This window comes from Micromesistius poutassou (assembly GCF_964030765.1).
Source record: "Micromesistius poutassou genome assembly, chromosome: 10".
Classification (NCBI taxonomy): Eukaryota; Metazoa; Chordata; class Actinopteri; order Gadiformes; family Gadidae; genus Micromesistius; species Micromesistius poutassou.
Window position 1 is genome coordinate 14,957,939 of NC_140280.1, and position 21,691 is coordinate 14,979,629.

Genomic DNA, 21,691 nt, shown 5'->3' on the forward strand with positions numbered 1-21,691 from the left:
TTTACTTTTAAAAATGGTTGGTAGAAATTATTTTACGAATTAAAATGTTTTCCGTTTCTGCATTGCTTACAATAATATGTTTGTACGAAAACTTCTGCATTCATAGCCAAGCAATTGTCACTTTTCAAGCGTATGGTTACATAAAAGGCTTGTGTCAATAAGCTTTGCAAAAAAAAAAGTCCTTAAAGCCTAATCACATTTCATTAAATTATTTAATTTATTAAACACTGGATAATATATGGGAGGTATGAGAAAACACAATGGATGACAAGAAACAGCCGTGCAGTTTTTTTTTTATTGTTGCCTTTTTTTTTCTTTTTTATTGATTCAACTTCCAAAGTGAGCATGGAACCAAATTTATTTCCATGCGTTACATTTTTGCAAGGCTTCTGTGATCTTGGGCATCTTGGGCAACGGGCACTTAATTGTCTTAATTGTCTTGTCATCTGGTAAATACAAGGTTTCGGGTATGATCTGTGTGTCCATGGGCAAGGCATTCCTTAAAAACCTTGTTATTGGCTTGCATAGCAGGTCTATCACTGTATTTCCTTATAGAATACTCTGAGCATAAAATGACTAACACACATGTGTCCTGTACAATAAGGCTCATTGCTTTAGTACCTTCAAAAGATATGAATGTACACACTTGTGCAAACACATTGCTCCATCATGAAGACCCCTTGAAATAATACAACAATATAGTGTTTTTCATATCAGCTCATATACATTACAAATACATTAAATTAATAAATAATCAGATTACACTTAGTGAGTGAACAAATCATCTTTTCACACAATCACTCTAAATGGCAAGTATTATGCATATAAATATATTCCCATGCTGCAGCTGATTAAATTATAAATAAATTAGATGAGACGAATGATTGAAATTGTGCCTTCATTCTCCAGCAACACTGTGCACCGATCACCAGTACAAGTCAATCACCCCTTGGATTTGGTGTATTTTAGCAGCATGGGTGCTATCAAGACACGTTGCGTAACGAACAAGATAATGCGACATATGATCGCAGTCAAGGCTTTGGAATAACCTAGAGCAGCTTTTCTTCCACACTGTCAACTATTTTCAGTCCATGGGGTTTATGTAAAAAGAAAAACCTGCCACAGCTATTGTGGGCAGTCGTCTTCTGTTGAGTGGTCCTTTGGTCATGGCAAAAAAAAGCCTTGTTTTGCTTATAATGAAATAATTCATATTTGTCTCAAATCTCAGTGACCTAACGAATGCATTCTGGCTGAGTCCAACCATGATCATCACTGCAAGTCATTTTCTTTCCTACAGCGAGCACCTCTGTTAATCGCACCAGTCCTAGTGTGGAGGAAACTTGCATATATGGTTGTCCATATGCATGGTTGATTATGAATGTGTATCTGTGCGTGTGTGTCTGTGTATGTGTGTGCGTGTGCGGGTGTCCTCGAGACATTTGTTTTCAAGTTCATGGCAGTGGTTGTCAAGCAGCTCCCATCGCTGTGTAGCACTTGACCGTGTTTTACCGCACCATCAACGATATCTCTCAACGATATCTCTGGGTTTTCTGTTCATCACTCCGTCGCCTTTCGCCCGGTCTTATCTGCGGTCCTTCAGAAAGCCGTTATATGGCAGTAGGCCTCCAGGCTGGAGAACAGGATGTAGAGGAACCAGAGGCCGAAGAAGAAGATGGCCGTTAGTGTCTTGCTGCACTTGGTGCCCCCCAGCTCGCCCCCTATGGACGGCCGCCGGCGTATCATCAGCACGGCGATGATGAAGAAGGCGAAGATGGTGAAGAGCGTGACGGAGAAGGCCAGCGAGCCCGGGTCCACGTGGAACTTCAGCCCCTTGACCTCCCAGTAGATGGCGGCCACGGACCAGGCCAGGCCGATGCCCAGGAACACGTTGACCGCGTTGCTGCCCGTCACGTTGCCGATGGAGGCGTCTGCGTATGGGTCCTGGGTCGCCGCTACTTTGCTGGCAAACGTATCTGGAGCACAAAGAAGAGCACGGGTTATGGGGGCTGCATTGGGACTCATGGAGAACAGGCTTTAATGAGAGAGAGAGAGAGAGAGAGAGAGAGAGAGAGAGAGAGATTAAGTCGATTAAATAAATTAAGCTGGGAAATGTGAAAGAACTATTGAAACCGTAGAGAAAAACATATGGGTTTATGCAACGATGAGGGGGACTACATCTCCGGTTCCACTGACCGGGGATGGAGGTCCCCAGGGCCACAAACACCACAGCGGTGACCGTGTCCCTCAGGCCCACAGTGCAGCCAAAGTGGGAGGCCAGGTCTCCGATGATGGCCGTCAGGAAGCCGATAACCATGATGGATATGACGAAGCAGGCCCAGCCGTTCAAGTAGGCGGTGGGGGGGACGAAGGCGAACAGAATCTTCCAGAAAATCGTCAGTATGTGCATGAAGTAGTCAAAGCAGTTGGGCATTCGCTGTTCCTCTCCGTCCTCGCCGTCGCCTATCGGGTGGAAAGTAAGGTCAGGAGGCATTCTTTGCGTCTTTGCTTTCACAATATCAAAAAAACTTAAATGAAAACCAAAAGGGGCGGTCCTACAAAGGGCGCCATTGTGTATGCCCCTATATTCAGTTTGCATAAACTATGTTCTGTTCCGTGGCCGGCCACATGCAAAAAAACAAAACAACGACGGACCTATAGAGCCCGAACTCCAGCATTAAACCCGGACGTAAAAACACAAAAGATACAATCGTAGTATCGTATAGCAATATTGGGAGAATCACAATATTTATAGAATCGCAATACATATCGTATCGGCACTCAAAATTGTCGTTGTTATCTTGTACCGTGAGGTCCCTGCTGGTTCCCGTGCCTAACATACACAGACACAATTTGAGACGTAAATGAGCTTCCCCTGCCAATGAGAAAATGATAGAAACTGTACCTCCACTGACTGTGACTGCCTCAATAAACTGTTCCTTCCAGGAGTTGGTGCCGATCACCGTGGCCAGGTTAGTGTCCTTGAGGAGCTTGTCCACAGTGCTCTGTTAACATAGACACAAGAGGTTCATGTTGAGGTACCAGAGGCGTTTTTACTATTTATCGGGACTCAGTTGTCCGAAAAGTGGAAAAAAGGTTGATTTATACAGGTTGATGTAGTTTCAAGTTTTGGTCCTATATGATGCTGTGTTGATGTGAATGCTGTGTTCTCTACTTTAAAGCTTGGTTCTGATTAAGTCCACTCAATTCCTGTAAGTCATGTCACTACAACCCCAGAAGACTGCAGGCATGGCTATTTGGATTACAGAGGGAGTGAGGAAGGAAGGAAGTAGAGGTCTGCAGGAAAGCACTGATGGTGTCATTGTCAGTTCAGCAAGTTTTGAATATTTCAATTATTATAAAAAGATAAGACGTTACATTATATGGCTCAGGACACATTTTCTGAACAAAAATTTATTGTTTTCCATTATCAACTTAAATCAGTTTGAACTGACTTTGACCCAGCACAACATTTAAAAGGAAAACCTTCATAATATCCTTGAGATATCATTATATGAAATGCTTCTTAATACAAAAAGGGTGTTGAATCAACACAAAGGTACACACAGCATGCGTGGCAAAATTATACCCCATCGAGTATTCCATTTGGGCTTATTCCCTCTCCGATCTGATACGCATGTGGATTAAAGGGAACAAAGCATGTTAAGGTCTTTGACCCTCTCAACCTCGATCTCTATATCCTAGAGTCTAACAACAAGAGTAATACTTTCTTTGGAGCATAGCTAAAATGCACTTAATTAATCCAGGACAGCGAATAAAAAACATATTTTTGGTGCAATAAACATACTCAGATGCTGAAACATTCTACTACACAATGTTCAACCCTTGGCAAATATCCCCTAAGCAATGGTTATTATACAGAATACAAAAGTGTTAAGGCAAACCAACCCTAAAACAAATGTTTTAGATGAATTCTGATGTGGTTGGTCACATGGTAGTGATATAGAACGATGCTGGTCCAAATATCGAGTTTAATACAAATCTCAAGATGTAAACATGGACTCAAATCGCCAACTTTAGGTTAAACTATTGCATGTGTTATTGGTTCCTGACAGTTTTGGATTAGTAAACAAACATTCTGGCAACACATTCTACAAGTTTGCCTGGAGGCATTTTCCGAGAATGCCACGGGCCTACCTGGTCTATTGGAAACCCTTTACAGCCCCTGTCCGGCTGCCACGCACCTTAAAGTTACAGTTCTCCTCTATGACGACCTCGAGTCGCCTGTGCTCTCCCAGGATGGGTTTCCCCATCTCAGCGATCCGCCGCGCGTCCTCCTCCTCAGGGCTGGGGTTGCCTGGCGAGCGGACGCAACACAACAGCTTGGTGTTCACGCTACAACGCTACGGCGATGTCTCTGAGCTAATGCACACACACGCAAACCCACTCTCCCCCGGTATGCACACTCCACGGATACAGTTCAACTTTGAACATGGGCCCTTTTTCTCTGTGTCATACATTTTGTGGGCATTAGAACTATTCCAGTGCCATTTTCTGTCACAATTTTGTTTTTATTGTAAATTGTACCTGTACATTTCTTACCCTGGCACACGCACAACAGCAAACCAAAAAGGACAAGTAGGTGTTAAAACCCCTCAAAAAAACAAAAAACTAAAAAACACACACAAACACACTGCACGGTAGATTCCACACAAGCATAAAAGAGTGGATACTCGGCCTTACCCTGGTTGAGTAGCAGGGCTGTGGGGACAGATTCAAGAGAGGTTGAGGTCACTAGCTGTTCAAATGTGATGCCATGCTTCATAGGGTGAATGTGGGTGGCATTCAACACCATGCAAGAAAATACCTTCAGGCTTCCAGCCATTGTTAAGCGACTCTTTTACCCAAAGCAAAACAGTAGGGGTGAGGCATCTTCACAAGACTTCCAGCCAGAAGTGGGTCACCCCTGCAACTACACTCCTACCCACTCATACCCACTATAGTACTCACATCCTGCCTAAATCATCATGAAGAATCATGAGAAGTTCCAAAAACAAGTCTAGCCTTTATACTTGTTCAATGAATGAATGCTATTAGAAAAGCATGTAATAGATTCCTTCTCCACCCGCCCTCGTAACAACTACATATCCTATTCCCCGACCGCTCTCTGGACTTACTGAGGCTGCCGAGAACAGGCAATTAGCTTTGAAACGCATAATTGGCGCTGCCTGTGCCACAGTGCAACAAAGCAGAAAGGCTGCGTGGTGCCATGTAATCTTCAGTTACAGACTCTGATGCAGTTCAGCGATCAGCCCCAGACTCACACACACTCTCTCACACAGCCACACACCTACACACCCACATCCACACCCACACACAGACGCAAACACCTCCCCACACACCCACATACTCACACTCACACACGCACAATCAAGAATGATAATATAGATAATATTCAATCATTGATTATTGTAATTATTGTGCCACTGGTTACCATAGCAGCATTTTCTATACATGGCGGCATATAGGTGGGTGACATACCGGAGATTCCTCGTTTGAGCCATTTGGGGTCTTCCAGGATCACAGAGAAGGTCTCCTGCTTCTCATATTCTGCCACATTAATGATGCGTACCTGGATGGTCTGACTGGACACACAAACACACACATCAACATCCATAATATAGTGGGACTCTTGCTAAAGTAAGATTGAGCCCCTCCCAGTTAATAGGCAAGAGACTTTCAGAATTACAAAAGCTCCATAACAGTGTTCCGTCCCCTCTGATTGGCTGTGCCGCTGCGTGACGTGTACTAGCGTAGCTCGGCTGGCCGGGTGGCGTGAGTGGGAGGGGTTTTGGGAGGGTCGATAGTAAGATTCTTGTAAACAAAGAGAGGTACGGGCAGGCTAGTATATCTTATTTGAACAATATATCCAATATATATTTTATTTTATTGATACAATTATTGAAATCATCGATCGGCATTGAAGAAAAAATATTTTAAGCTACGAGCTAGTTTAAATGTTACGCATTGCGACTTCAGAACATACAAAAATAAACTTGATTAGCCTTTTATTAGCATTCAAATGAGATGCCTACAGCCTCATAAAGCCCGCCCACCCTAAAATGAAACTCACCCACCTTCCGCCTTCACTAAAATATTTACATTCTCTGTGCTATCTAAATCACATCATGGGCTGAAGTGACCTAAATATTTAATCACAAAGGACATAACTAACTAATTCATGACTAAACATAGTGTGTGCAGACGGGCATGTGTGCACAAGCACATGGTGGTCACCCAAGGCCAGGGATCATTAGGCAACGCAGGGCGATGGCCGAACACCGGCGGGTGGTACACCATACTGGCGTACTTAATGTAGAGAACGCCGTCGGGTCAATGGACGCAAACAAGCCGTTCAGCGGTGGCAAACAGTCGGGGGCTCACAACACGATTTGATGACGATTCCGTGGTGCTGGTACGGTATGTATTGGTGCTGGTACGGTATGTATTGGTGCTGGTACGGTATGTATTGCGATTCTGTAAATATTGCGGTATGATGGCACTATCTTTAGTGCCATTTAATCATCCGTTTTGTTTAACGTATAGGTTTGATGCCGGGGTTCGACATTGTATTTTAAGTGAACACGGTCGAACAGAACACGGTCGATGCGACTAAAGGACGGAGGGAACCCTTCCATCAATAGATATATCAATAGATACATCATATCGCCCTCTGCAGGACGGCATCATTCATTTTACTTACTTCCACGTTTTAGTGAAAGCATTGAAGAACAACTACTTTAGCATTGAAGTTGTAGCCTTAAATAATGTCACTCGATTTTTGAGTCAACCTTACGATAAAAGTATTGCGGATGCAGAAGCGTTTCCAACCCCCACTCCCTAAAGTATTTCCAATGCACACGCAATGTCTGTTGACACTGCAATAATTCAGCAAGTGGACTTCCTGATGCAAGTCGTGGCCCTGACCCATTAGCCTCGATCTACAAACAACTTATAGAGCCTGCATATTTAAAGGAAAACTGATCTGTTAGATAACATGAGGTGAGGACAGCCTCTCAAACCTGAGCAGGGCGTAGGATTATTTCCCGGTGTCAGCCGTCCCTTACTGTCGGTTTACAGAGGAGCACGGCACCGCTGCCCTGCAGAGAGCAGTAGACTGGGTCGTTCCTGGCCAGGGTGATCGAGCGCCAATGATAGTGGGAGTATTGCAACTGGGAGTTGTGCCAATGCTTGATTGCAAAGCCTTAGCTAAGCATTGGTGATTAAGGAATCACGTCTCACGTCTCGTAGACAAAAGGCTCCACCAAGTAGCAGAGCTTATTGGGGAGTGCAAGAAAACGAGCGTAACCCGACCCCTAACTCGACACCTCCCAGACGCAGGTGCACGCTGTTGGCTTTGGATAAATCATATTCCTGCATTTTAGCCGTAGCTGAAGTAAGCTGAATGTAAGTCAACTTTTATCCTCCATTGAGAGAGGCATACTGCATAATAACAATAATACATGGGAGACATGGCTTGTGTTTCCTTTTCAAAGAAACACTTTCTACGGTGACAGTGGTCATGTTCTGTGGTCAAAGTTGTATGTCGGGTAGTGCTCATGTATTCAGTGTGTAAGGGCTGATTATGGTTCCACGTTCACGCAGCGCAATGACCACGCAGACGCTTTGACGCAGTCGTGAACCTTTATGGTTCTGCGTCGGGTTTTAGTGAGCGGACCAATCACAGCGCTTTGCAGCTGCGTCGCCTCAACGGAAGGTTACAATTTTTGGGAGGCGCACGTCAGGCCCTCGCGGTGGACGCAAGGAGGGTCCGCAAGGACGTAAGGGGTCCGTAGCCCCCTTGCGTTGCGTGAACGTGGGACCATAATCAGCCCTTTACAGGAGTGAGTGGAGTAGCCCCCACCCCCTGCACACTAAGTACCTAAAAAGAAAAAAGAAAAAACTGCCTTGAAAGTGTTAAACATATGCAATGAATAATCATTGCTATTTATATTTATATTTTTAACATATATTTACTTAATTTTCTTTTATGCTTTTATCCCAAGCGACTTAGAGAGAATTAAGACCAATGCCACAAGGAGCCGAGAGGCTTTTATATCTCACTCCAAGACGCCGATATTTGTCGATGGAACCCCCTGCACCATTGGGCGGAGAAGCCGCCCCCCCCCCCCTCCGCCTCCATTCTCACCTGGTCTGCTCGTTGGTGAACTCCAGCTCGCCCTGGGCCGACTCGTAGTCCACGCCCGAGCGCGCCGTGCCGTCCTCGGTGCGGTAGGGCACGCACACCGTGCCCCGGGAGCCCGAGTTGCGCACCACCTTCACCGCCACCACGCCCGAGCTCTCGCTCACCCGCAGCATGCGCTGGCCGAAGGTGAAGATGCCGGCGTGGTCGTCGTCGATGATGGTCACGGTGGCGAGCGTGGGCTCCACCAGCCGGGCCTTGGGCGGCGTGCCGGCGCCGGCGCCGTCCTCCAGCCTCAGGTTCTGCAGACGCACGAAGAAGTGCTCGTCCTCCTCGAACACGTCGTCGTCCAGGATGCCTACCTGGGGGGGCAGAGGGACAGGTGTGGCTCTGGTTCTGGGGCGCGCGTCGAAAACTGGCGGGGGAAAAAAAAAACGCCGCGTTTTCTGAGAAGCCGAGTTTCCGCATCCGATGGCAGTGTCTTATGCCGGTTCCTATATCACTTTGCGCGTTACGGTAAGTCTGGAGTTGCCCGGTCGGTGGAGCTAGGGTTGCAGGCTGATCAATGATTACTCAATCCGCTCGGCCTTTGACCCCCCCCCCCATGCGGCGCGGTGTCGGTTAGGGCCTCGGAAGCTACGCCGAAGAAAAAGTTTGACGCGCTGCTGTCGTCGACAGCGCAAACTCCTTCACTGTGTCCAGTGAAGGAGTTTGGAACGTGAATTCCACGACACAGAGTTGTTGTCTTAGTTGAAAAATAACATCTGCATATTGCGTTTTTTTAAAGTTGAACTGAATTACGTATAAGATCGTTCATAAGATTGGCCCCATGAGTCCCTCTACAACGCTTGAGGTTGGCTGTTGTTTTCCAGCCACAGGGAATGGAATATGGAGACTTTTGAATGGGATCAAAGCGTACATACATTAAACAATATATGTATGTGTGCATTGCATTCGAGGCTGAATTATTATGGACGCATTTCTATTGTGCAGCAAACCCATCCGCTCGCCCTTTAGATCACTGCAGTTTGTTGTCTGTTTTCTGCACGCTTTTCTTCCTGTTCTTTCTCCACTTTACTCAAAATACAATTGTTGTCTCCATGTATAAATAAATCAATATCAATCAAAAGTAAATCAATAAAACAAACCCGAAAGCAACACACACACACACACACACACACACACACACACACACACACACACACACACACACACACACACACACACACACACACACACACGCGCACGGCGACGCCCCCCCCTCACCTTAATCTCCTTGCGCGTCTCCCCCGGCTTGAACACCAGCGTGCCCTTGGTCAGCTCGTAGTCGGCGCCGGCGTTGGCCGAGCCGTTCTCGGTGCAGTAGTCCACCTGGAAGGCGTCCTGCCCGGCGCCGCCCTGGCACACCACCGCCAGGCTGGTGGCGCCGCAGTTCTCCGTGCACTGGTACTGGGCCCGCTCGAAGAAGACGATGGCGCACGAGGCGCCGTCGCCGTCGCCGCCGGCGCCGCCCGTGGCCTGCCGGTGGCGCACGTGCTTCCAGAGGACGTTGCCCGCGCCGATCATCAGCCGCGTGGCCTGGATGCGGCGGAAGGCGCGGCTCTTCTTCTGCTGCAGCAGCGCCGAGTAGTTGGCCATCTCGATCAGCTGCTCCAGGTCCTTGTCGGGATGCTTCTCCTTCAGCTCCTTCAGGATGCGCACGACCTGGGGAGAGGGGGGGGCGAGAGAGGGACGAGAGAGGGAGGTGGACGGGGACGAGAGAGGGACGAGAGAGGGACGAGAGAGGGAGGTGGAGAGGGACGAGAGAGGGACGAGAGAGGGACAAGAGAGGGAGGTGGAGAGGGGGGAGAGAGGGACGAGAGAGGGACGAGAGAGGGAGGTGGACGGGGACGAGAGAGGGACGAGAGAGGGAGGTGGAGAGGGGGGAGAGAGGGACGAGAGAGGGATGAGAGAGGGAGGTGGAGAGGGGGGAGAGGGAGGGAGGGAGACGGAGAGAGGGACAGAGGGAACGAAAGAGGGAGAGAGGGACGAGAGAGGGAGGTGGAGGGAGGGGAGGGAGGGAGGTAGACGGGGAGATGGAGAGAGGGTCGAGAGAGGGGGAGAGGGAGGGAGACGGGGAGACGGAGAGAGGGTCGAGAGAGGGAGGTGGAGAGGGGGGAGAGGGAGGGAGGTAGACGGGGAGACGGAGAGAGGGTCGAGAGAGGGGGAGAGGGAGGGAGACAGGGAGATGGAGAGAGGGACAGAGGGCACGAAAGAGGGAGAGAGGGACGGAGAGAGGGAGATAAAAGACATGGAGAAAGAGAGGGAGACACAGGGAGACGGAGACAGAGAAAGAGGAAGAGAAAGAGACAGACGGAGAGAGGGAGGCAGAGAGAGGAACAATTACACACAGCTGTTCAATTAAATTCAACCATGCACTGGATGATCATCTCAATATCTTGGCTAGCTCTTGGCTAGCACTATTTAACAAGCAAGAAAATCGAAACGGACAGAACAAAACAAGAAAACTGGCGTGCTCAATGAGTAATCTTGGCCATTGACACTCCTGATAATAACTTCAGGCTTGATTTCCACTGCACTAAAGTCGCGAATCACACACTGGAAAGAAGGAAAACGGTTTGAACTTGTGCCGTTGCAGTGGAAATAACCCCTGATACAAATCAGTTATTCCACGAATGGTTGAAAAGCCCCTGTTCCCCGATCCCGGTGTCTCACCTCCTCGCGGTTGGCGTCCTCCTCGCCGGCCGCCTGCACGGAGACGGACACGCTCGAGCAGTTTCCAGCGCCTGCGCTGCCGTCTGGGAACTTTCCGTCCATTACCACGTCGATGCCGTTGGGCTCGGCGTCGCCCTCCATCTGCACCACGATGCCGTGCCTCTTGTCGGCGCGGTAACGCTTGTTCATGTACTTGTAGAACAGCAGGCGGCGGTCGGCGATCCAGGCCAGGACCACGCACACGGGGAAGTAGAGCAGGGTCACCACAGCCTCCCACACCTGGGGATCAGACGGGCCACGTCAGCGGGCTGTTATAGGTGACACGTCACACCACCAGGCGTGAGCGTGATTACCCGTGATTACAAGCCGCTTTGAAAATCGGCCTCTTCTGACATCACAAGTGGCCGTGTCCAGGATAGATCAGTCCACCAGCCTACCCGGTGGACTGTAGCAAACGTCGCTCATTTATCCGTTGTACATCTTGGTGGAGATGCCTACTTGTGATGTCAGAAGAGGCCGATTTTCAAAGCGGCTTGTAACGGCTAATCTATGGAGCCAGTATCCTGTCATAATTCAAACCTGAAAAAGAAAGTTTCAAAGGCTTGTAAGTCTGTGTTTGAAAACTCAACACCTTGTAAAAAAGGTTTTGCAACACTGAAAAAAGAGATTATAGCCTGAAAAAAAATGTCAAACATCTGCAAACATGATTTTGTGTTCTATTTTATCTTCTTCATCATTTTCACCAACACATTTTCAAAGCTAAAAATTTTTCACAAACACATTTTCAAAGTTTAAAAATTTTCACCAGTGCATTTGCAGAGTTTCAAATCTGACCCTGTTCTAACAGTGTATTACTTTGTTTCCCGGTTTCGAAACCTTGTAAATGGGATTCTGCAAACAGGTGTTCATACATTGAAAAATACGTTTTGAAAGGTTGAATATTTATTTTTAAAAACTTGTAAAGGTGTAAATTTACACCATTGCAATGTATTTTTTCAGAACTTACTTTTCAGCACTGACTTTTCAGAGATTTGACCACACAGGCGCAAGCTTGTGAGTCACGTGATTATTGACAGTGTATGTCGCTGTTTCGTTTTGAAACTCCTTTAGAGTCAAAGGTCTGAAAACGTGGTTCTGAAAAAAGGAAAAAAAACACGTTCCTGGAGGGGGGACCATCTTGCTCTAAACCTATTGGTTGCTCTCTGCTGAGGTACAGTCCAATCACATGCGCCGTTGACCGGTGTTTCAGTTCAAATGGTGACCGTGTTAACTGGTGACCATCCGCCGAATGCGTCGCTTGTTGCTGTTGTTGTAGCTGTCCTTGCGAATGCCTCTTCGATTTGTTAACAATAAAATGTCAAAAACATACCCATCTCATTCGTATTTGGAGTCTAATTGGAAGAAAACGTGTCACGTAGAACCATTTTGAGCCAAAATTAATGGAAAATTAATGGGGTTTTTTTTATAATAAATATGGGATTCTGCTAGATGATAGAGGTTCCACCCATCATACTGATCCGATATAGCATATTTAACAATTATTCGCCGAAAGTGAAGTGAATAGTGGGGAATGGTGGGGCTATTGCCCACCATTGACGGAGCCTGAGGTGAATAATTGCCATCTTAGGAGGTTCACGTGTAGCATTAACTAATGTAGGATATATGACATATGATAGATTATCATTAGGGATGCACGATAACTTTTTTTTTAACCGATGCCGATAACCGATAATTGTCAGCTCCTAAAGGCCGATACCGATAACCGATAACCGATAACACACACACATATAAATATATATGATCATGACCTAAGATCATGACATTGTTGCTCAGACATCAGTAGAATCAACGGGGGGTTTAGGGGGGCGGGCTTGCAAGGGGCGGGATATGACGTAGGGTCCACGACGGCCCCTGTCACTCAGGTGTGTTTTGGTCTGACTGCAGCAACGGAGGCAGAATGGGCAGAACTCATCGCGATCATCTTAAATGTTGCTGCAGCGATGCATCATATATTCCGTTGCATCCACAACATCCGTATCGATCGATGAAAGATTGGAGTACGAGTTACAGACAAATAGAAGAAACGACGAATAAGAAAGGCGTTGCAAACGGCTGCGTTACCGGAGGAAGCGCGTCTTTTTTTGCTTCATTTCACATCTAACAAACACTAGGACAAATGTAGTTGATTTCTGTGTTTAACTAAGAAAACAGGGAGTGGAAGGCCGGGACCCTATAATATTCAGCTAACTGTTAATAATAAGTGTTACGAGAGTTAGCGCATGTGTGCGCGCGAGAATGGCAGTGTGTGTGTGGGTGTGTGAGTGGACGAGCGAGGAGAGCGAGCGGTAGCGTGTGTCAGTTTAGTGAAGTAATGAACGAGTCTGGTTGTGTCTGTGCAAACGTGTACTGTAAAGTTAGTGAAACTAAGAATAAAGTACACAGCCTTTCAATAATCGGCGGCCGCTTCAATTCCGACCTATAAGCAGACCCACTGCCGGTCAAAGGGAAGGGTGTTACCCCCGAGAGAACATCGACGTCTCCCCTGTGCTCTCGACTACGGTCTGGGAGCCGACAGCAGGAAAGGTGTAACATAATAATAAAAATAAACATTTTCTATATACGCGTGCAGCTGTGAACCTATGTATTGTAATTGATTGTATGATGTGTACTTTTAGGGTTAGCCTACGATAAGACCTTTCATTTAGCGTTAGTGGGAGCGGGGCACCGAAATTATATAGGCTATGTTATCAGGGCTATTCGTCATGATATCGGACGTAATAAGTTCTGTTATCGGCCCGATAATTATCGTGCACCCCATATTATCATGATTTGGGGTATCAGGTCCACGTTTACCGTAATATTCGACCAAAAAGGGCCGGCCAAAAGGTAACTCTGCCAAACTTTTTGTGGTCTAATTTAATATCTGAAAATGACATATTCATCATTTCCAGATGGGAAATCAAAATTGGATGCACGGGCAGACCTACCTCCACGATCCCAGGAGAGATGACTGCCAGGATGAGGTAGAGCCAGATGTAGGCGAAGATGCTCCAGAAGGCCGTGATGAAGAACACCCGTAGGTGCTTGATCTTCCGCGACTCGCCGTCCGGGATGACCACCACGCACACGCCGAGGATGACAAACATGTTGAACGCCGCGCTGCCCACGATGGTGCCCGGACCAAGCTCCCCCGCGTGGAAGTTGTGGCCGCACACCTGGGCGTGGGAAGGAGAGAGGTCATAGAGGCCATCGGAGAGACAGAGGTTTGGCTCTGTACTCACTGCTCTGATCACAAGGGAGCAATTGACTGACTATGACCTTGAAAGCCAAGGATACACAAGTAGCAGTAGACTATTAATGTTCCAATCTTCCCATCAAACAAATAAACTATCTTAAACTAGAGGGCAAAGTACACCAAGTGTAGGGGAGTTGTGACTTCAGAGATATAACTGGGCGCAGTGACCCACAAACTAACTTAAATCTTTAATTGGTGTTTTAGTAGGTGCCATGGCAACTTGTGCCAAAGCTATGAGGTCTGGTTGCAGGGTGAAAAGAATCAGTACAGTAACCAAGAACAGTAACCAAACTGACACATCAACAGAAGCGTTCTCGTTCTCATGTCAATGCCACTGGCGGGCCAAAACACAAAGTTAACGAGGGAAGAAATGGAGGGCAATGGAAACCACCAGTTCCACACGTTTCACAGGTGATGTCACAAGATGTCCAGTTACTTATTTTGGATTATCATATTCATGTCTTTTTTATAGGTCATCCACTAGAAATGAACTATCCTGCAAGAGATGAACCACAACCAACTAGTGGCTGGTGGCCTATATATGATTCCCCTGTTAGTCTTTCTTAAAGCCCACAGAATTACATCATGACTAACCTCAGAAGATCTAAATAAACCCTACGGAAACCAGTTCCCAGCTCCATTTACGCTATGCATGCAGGTATGTAGGCCAGGATGTCATCTATATAGTCAGACATCATATAGACATCGCAAAGGGCCATTATCGATGGACACAGACCAAAATGTTGCGGCACGCAGTCAGCGTCGGCCATCTTGGTTGTTTATGAAAAGGCCCTCCCACCTCCTATGTACCTATGGCTCCTATGTACAGCATTGTCATGTGTCATCGTATCAAACTACAGCCATTAGAGCCATTAAACGGTTGTGACTGTCCCAACCCAGGCCAGGGCTGCTGGAAATCGTACCAAACAACTAAAAAAACTAAAAACTAAACTTGCCTTGCCTTGACTGTTAGGGGGCAAGACACCAATGGCAGAGCAAATAAAACATGAGCCTGCAGATTTGTGGTTCCAAGGCTAATTTCTGCCAGGATCTATAAAGTAGCAGGTGCAAAATGCCGGACCGCTCCATAATAATGAAAATAATGCTAATCATATTTGATAATTGATTTGATCATCATAAGTGTCCGCTAAATGACTAAAATAGTCAGTGTTTTCTGGGTGATTGGGTGAAGGGGCTGTACCTCTATGACAGACAGTAGAATCTCAGGGGCAGAGGAACCCAGGGCCATGAGGGTGAGATTGGACACCGTCTCGTTCCAGATGCGTACTGTGGTGACTTGGGTTTCACCGTTGGGTTTAGTGATGGTCACCTCTTTCTCCTAGAAGAACAGATGTTGGCGAGTAGATCGCTTCATCATCTGACCGAAATGACCCTAGGCTGTCAGCAGCCCATAGTTTACTTTGAATGAATAACATTGTTGTACAAGCAGCATGCTACTTCAAAAGAGTAAATCGTTTCTACGATTTTCCAGCGTTAATGTTGTGAGCCGTAATAACAAATCAAGTCGTTCTTCCTTTGTTCTGTTGTTACAATGAGTGCAATAGTTAAGTGCAATAGTGGATAGAAGAAAAAATTGTTTTGCAAAGCGTTTTGCAAGGCGTTTTGCAAGGCGCTTTGCGGATTGAAATGTCATTTGAATTTTGCAACACACGGAGCGTGGCGAAGTGCATTGCAATCACGGGGGCGCTATAGCTTTTGCATTTGAATAAAGGCACTCAAAAAATGTGACAAAATGTTACGTCTATTTTTATTGTTATAACTTTTTCAAGGATTTCATTGTCACTTTGCATATTAAAATACACTTTGAATAACGTATTTTCAAATTACATTATTCAATTGCATAATGCATTGTCAATTGCATAATGCAATTACTTATTGAATTGCAAATTGCATTGCCATTTTAATTTTGCTACATATATGCTTCCATACACTGGACTCAAGTTGCTCGAAGATGATATGAGATAGCACTTAAGGAATCCCCCCCCACCTAAAAAAGAATGGGATTGACGACCCTACCTGGGAAGTGATGACCTCGATGGAGGCCATGAAGCGGTCTGCGATGATGGACACACCCAGGAACATGTAGATCAGGCAGATGAAGTACAACACCGCCCGGCCCGCCTGCTCGCCGACCGGCGGGTCCAAGGGCAGCCACACCGGCAGCAGGATGCCCGGCTTGCACACCACCTTGTCAGCACACTTCTTGGGGCCACCGGTGGTGTTGGAGGAGGGGGTGTGGGGCTGCTGCGTGCCCGATGCTCGCTCCACCACCTGGGGCCGGGAGGAGGCGCAGGGCTGGGGCAGCAGGAGCAGGCCGGAGGTCAGGAGCAGGAAGAGGAGGACGGGGTAAGGGTGGAGAGGCAGGGGCCCCATAATGTCCCCGGGTGGGGTGGTGGCCGGCGGTGGTGGTGGGGGGGAGGCGGGGCAGGGTGGAGGGGTGCCACCGGGCCGTGGAGCTAGCTCAGGCTGCTTTTTCCTGACAGATGGAATAAAAATAAGAGCTCAGTCAAATTGTGATAGTTGTTGCTTTTATCCAACTGATCCATTGAAAGAAAATGGACTGTTGCTCCTCACTCCTAGCTGCACTCCATCACTGGAAGCTCAGTGGTACCATTTCATTAGGATAATCTGTCCTGACCCTGTATCAAAATGAATGAATGAATGAAATTACATTTATATAGCTTTTCAAATCGAAATCAATTTTCAAAAGGGAAAGCTTCAAACATTCAAGGTGGAGCAATTGACTATGACCTTGAAAGCCAAGGATACACAAGTAGCAGTAGACTATTAATGTTCCAATCTTCCCATCAAACAAATAAACTATCTTAAACTAGAGGGCAAAGTACACCAAGTGTAGGGGAGTTGTGACTTCAGAGATATAACTGGGCGCAGTGACCCACAAACTAACTTAAATCTTTAAGTGGTGTTTTAGTAGGTGCCATGGCAACTTGTGCCAAAGCTATGAGGTCTGGTTGCAGGGTGAAAAGAATCAGTACAGTAACCAAGAACAGTAACCAAACTGACACATCAACTGAAGCGTTGCTTTCATTCTCGTTCTCATGTCAATGCCACTGGCGAGCCAAAACACAAAGTTAACGAGGGAAGAAATGTAGGGCAATGGAAACCACCAGTTCCACACGTTTCACAGGTGATGTCACAAGATGTCCAGTTACTTATTTTGGATTATCATATTCATGTCTTTTTTATAGGTCATCCACTAGAAATGAACTATCCTGCAAGAGATGAACCACAACCAACTAGTGGCTGGTGGCCTATATATGATTCCCCTGTTAAGTCTTTCTTAAAGCCCACAGAATTACATCATGACTAACCTCAGTAGATATAAATAAACACTATGGAAACCAATTCCCAGCTCCATTTATGCTATGCATGCAGGTATGTAAGCCAGGATGTCATCTATATAGTCACGGAGCCTGGTCTGGGTCTCTATGTCAACACAGGGAGGGAGCGTTACCTGCCAGGTTAAATTGTAGCAGGACGATAAGGGGTTTGTGAATGTGTCTGAGAAAATGTGCGTCTTCGCAGGGGTAAGCTTTCCGTCTGTCTTTAACCACCCCCCACCCCGCCCCTCCCCCTCTGTCCTACTGCACGGGTGCAGACTGCATTGTGGTGCACTGGGAGTTGTAACAGATACTAGGGTGCTGCATCTTTGATGCTGCCTGGCCGATGCCAGCTCATTATGGGGTTGTGATTCAGGAACCCAGCGCACACAGGGCTAGCGCATCGCATTTCACTTTCCAAGTCCTGCTATGGTTACCGCGACCTCAGACTGAGGGCTGCCTTACACCCGCTGGACTCTGGGGGTGGTCATTGGGGGAGGGGGGGGGGGGGGCGGTAACCAAAAATAACGTAAACAATCCCCACTCAGCCAGGAATACACACAGGTAAGAGGATGAAGGCTGGGCTGATGATTAGCCGGAAGTTGCTGATGTTTAATTTATGAATGCCATATGCGTATATATGAGACAGGGTGAGAGCTAGAGGCTTAGTATAACAAAAAGTATACTAAGCCTCTAAAGTATATATATAAAAGTATAATATTGGTGTATTTAAAGGTCAGCTTCAATAGAAAGTTATACCCAAATCAGAGATTTACATCTCAAATGATCGGTAGTTGATTGCAAAGATAAGTGCTGCATAGTCCTCTGTAATGGCTGGGGAATTTTTGCATGGTAAAATAACATGACCACATTGATTCATTGGAAGGCCGGCTCTAACAAAGCAAGCACTATACATTACTTATTCATGCCCCTGTCTAAATTTAGTAGGCTCTTTCTTTCCTCGTCATCTCATACAAGCAATTCTTAGCACTATTTATGAGACGGTCGAAGGAGTACTTATTATGGCACGCAGACAGGAGGGTGGGGGGGGGGGCAGAGAGAGAGAAAGAGAGAGAGAGAGAGAGAAAGAGAGAGAGCGGATATCTTGATCTCCTCCTTTAATGTGTTCACGGAAACGCACTCAAACACCAAATTGAGCTCCATTCTCCAATGGCTCATTTTCTACTCGCACTCACCACAATAACACAGAAACTAAAACCCTTCTCTATGCCTGGCTCCTCCAGTTATCTCCCCTCTCGCCCTAAAGGGTTAGTGTGTGTGGGGTGGTGAGGATGTTGAGAGGGGGGGAGGGTTACGCTCTCCTCCGCCCGAAGACACACTGAGCTGTGAGACAGCTCATCTCCCCTTACCTGCCTCTGGCATGGCCGCTGTCTGTCAGCATTGCCTATAAGTGATTGCCTGGTATTATCTTACACAGATAGGAACACCGGCAAACAAGGAATTAGCGCCTTTTAGCGTTTAGCTCGGCGAGGTAACATCGTGCTTGCAGTGTATCATGTACATGTATGTACATGTACATAATGTATACATGTACAAGATGCGTATGCTACATTACATGAGATGACTGTGTATTCACCTGACCTTAAGTCAAGCACTAACCGCTACGCCTCAATCGGTGCAACAGCTATGGTGCTACCATGCTATGCTACGTTGTTACTTGTTACTTATTAACCGTAATCCATGATTGCAATGCCAGATGGATGCATACATACAAAGAGCCTCAAAGTTATCTTTCTGCCAAGCCGGAATGACAACCTGTGTTTAATGGTTGTCCAATGGAACAGGATGAGGCTCTTCCTCTAAAAGCTCAACAAAAATCAATAACTTTTTGTTGGCAATATTCTTTACTGAGAGGGCTCAAGAGAGTTGTAGAACTTGTATAGCCTAAATCAATGTAAGTATACTGTAACCTAGGCAAACAATCAACTCTGTCTCGCATGAGAAACGCTGTGGCGGCACAATCTCAACTCAATCTCACGGTTCTAAACAATGTTTAAAAATCATTTACTCACACAACAACAATAAGGACTAACATTCCAATGCTCCTACGCTCCCAAAATAACAGCCGTCATTGCGATGTGCACTTTTCTGCAGATAAAAACTTTGATCATTAGTTATTATCAAAATGACAATGACTACATCTGGGCCAATAACATGCCATGATGTTAATGTTGCCATACCACCCACTATACCATCTACGAAAGTGCATACAAGACATTGCACTAAGAAGCCCTTCACATATTATGATGCACGAATAATACTTGAACCCTGGGAATAGAAGGCATGGGGTAACCTTATAAGAACAGCAGCTCCCCTTAACCGATGCTACCTTGTGTCAACGTGTCAAAAAGTCTATTTTTTTTGCTGGTATACTTTGTCAAGAAACAAGAAACGGTTTTACAAATGTGTTCAAATTGTGTGTGTGTGTGTGTGTGTGTGTGTGTGTGTGTGTGTGTGAACAAGGCTTTTCGAAAAAACGCTTGTGTTTTAGTGGGTAAACGGCATGAATGTCTGTTTTAGAAACACAAGACCTAAATAATTAATCAAAATTTGAGAAAACATTTCAGTTCAGTTAAAGGCCTATCACTTGTTTATAAACTGTACATGAACATTTCCTGTGAAACGAGACTAATTCAAACTCCAACCACCAACCACTTAAAGAATGAATGCCGCAGGGTCCAGAAACCCTCTTTTTAAACATTACCATCAACAACAACAAAACAACAACAACAACCTCTTTGCAGTACAATGATACTAGCTCAAGTTACGCACAAATCCTTGCAGTTGGATGACTCGCTGTATACAGTTCAACCAGAGAGATCCATCCTCTCAATAAGTAAAGGATGGCTTTGGCTACCTGTGCACCCGTCTGGGAGAGCAATGAAACGGACTGTAAACCAATCCATCTCTATCAGGACAACACACACACACACACCCACACACAGACAGATAGACAGATAACCAGTCAGACAGAGAGACAGATAACCAGTCAGACAGAGAGGGGTCCATTTAACCCAATTGGCTGTTGTCACTTTATGCAGAATCATTTAATTTAGTTTGTAGTTATATGCGACCCGCAAGCTCATTGGGTTTTCCTACATGCCATTCTATGCAGCCTCATTTCCTTGTCATATTTGATTTTAATTGCACAGACACACGCAAAATCAGAAGAAAGCGTAAACGTACGGTTTGCTAAACTGTGTCTGCTCTCACTATTTTCCATAGGTCGGAAAGCCTACAAATGTTTGAACAAGTTAACACAACATTTCCACAAATAAGTAAAGGCATGTGGAAAAAAATACTCCATTCCTAGAAACTTGGCTCTGGTTAATGTATTGCTTGCTATTTAACAAGCAACGGCTAAATTATTCATTTGGGAAACGAAAATACAATGACAGGACACAAGGTAAAGTAGTTATGATAACTAAAGTAACTAAAGTAGTTATGAAGTATTATTATGGTATAAAATATTCAACCTTGAATAGGCCGATGAATCTGCCTTTTTCCTGAAAGTCCTGCCTATCCTAAAGACATATGCCAACAAAGTCTCTTTTTTCCTTGGGTCACACCAGTTGAAATTCCAATGCACAAGAGACAGCAGATGTTTCTCTACATGAAAACGAACTCAAAATCCTCAGGAGCTACAGAGTTGGATAGAAATCCCACAGACGTTGTTATGACATTGTCAGAGACACCATTATATTATAACCTAACTGCGTCATCACCAAAATGCACTCTTAATTGAAAACAATACATTTGTTCCTATTTTGCAGAAGCACATTCCCATCCACGGCGCCAAGATTTGAGGAAGAGCAGCTTGACACCCTCCCTTGTTTTCCCCATGCTCATCTCCCTTCAGCGCCAACATGTTTTCACTAACCTGCTTGCCAAGAAGAAGTCAGGTCAGTTTCCTCAAAACGATCAAACAACCTCCCGGGAGTTTAAAAGAGATGTGTGCAGTACACACTCTGAGACAGGGCAAAGGGTGCGCCAGCAGAAATCACTCACGGTCTGTGTGGATTGGGCCGTGGAGGGCTGACGTCACCCGGGGGCACATGCGGCGCCTTCTGGGTCAGAATGTCATCAATCTGGACGGCAGGACCATACGGCTGGCTGGGCGCATGGGCTTGGCTTACA

General features: G+C 46.1%; 1 protein-coding gene across 3 annotated transcripts; it reads right to left on the reverse strand.

Annotated features, from left to right (window-relative positions):
- Window positions 1-1,596: 1,596 nt before the first annotated feature.
- slc8a2a (solute carrier family 8 member 2a) lies at window positions 1,597-16,565 on the reverse strand (the record flags this gene model as incomplete). Of its 3 annotated transcripts, none has more annotated exons than XM_084473888.1 (12): window positions 1,597-1,973; window positions 2,194-2,460; window positions 2,903-3,002; window positions 4,203-4,315; window positions 4,702-4,719; window positions 5,500-5,603; window positions 8,168-8,523; window positions 9,428-9,865; window positions 10,877-11,155; window positions 13,864-14,091; window positions 15,373-15,510; window positions 16,209-16,565. In XM_084473888.1, 12 exons carry the CDS (start codon window positions 16,563-16,565, stop codon window positions 1,597-1,599), a joined length of 2,775 nt encoding a protein of 924 aa, XP_084330014.1. The 3 variants fall into 3 exon arrangements, with proteins under 3 accessions (XP_084330014.1, XP_084330012.1, XP_084330013.1); XM_084473886.1 differs by having other exon boundaries at window positions 4,179-4,315; XM_084473887.1 differs by lacking the exon at window positions 4,702-4,719.
- Window positions 16,566-21,691: the final 5,126 nt, after the last annotated feature.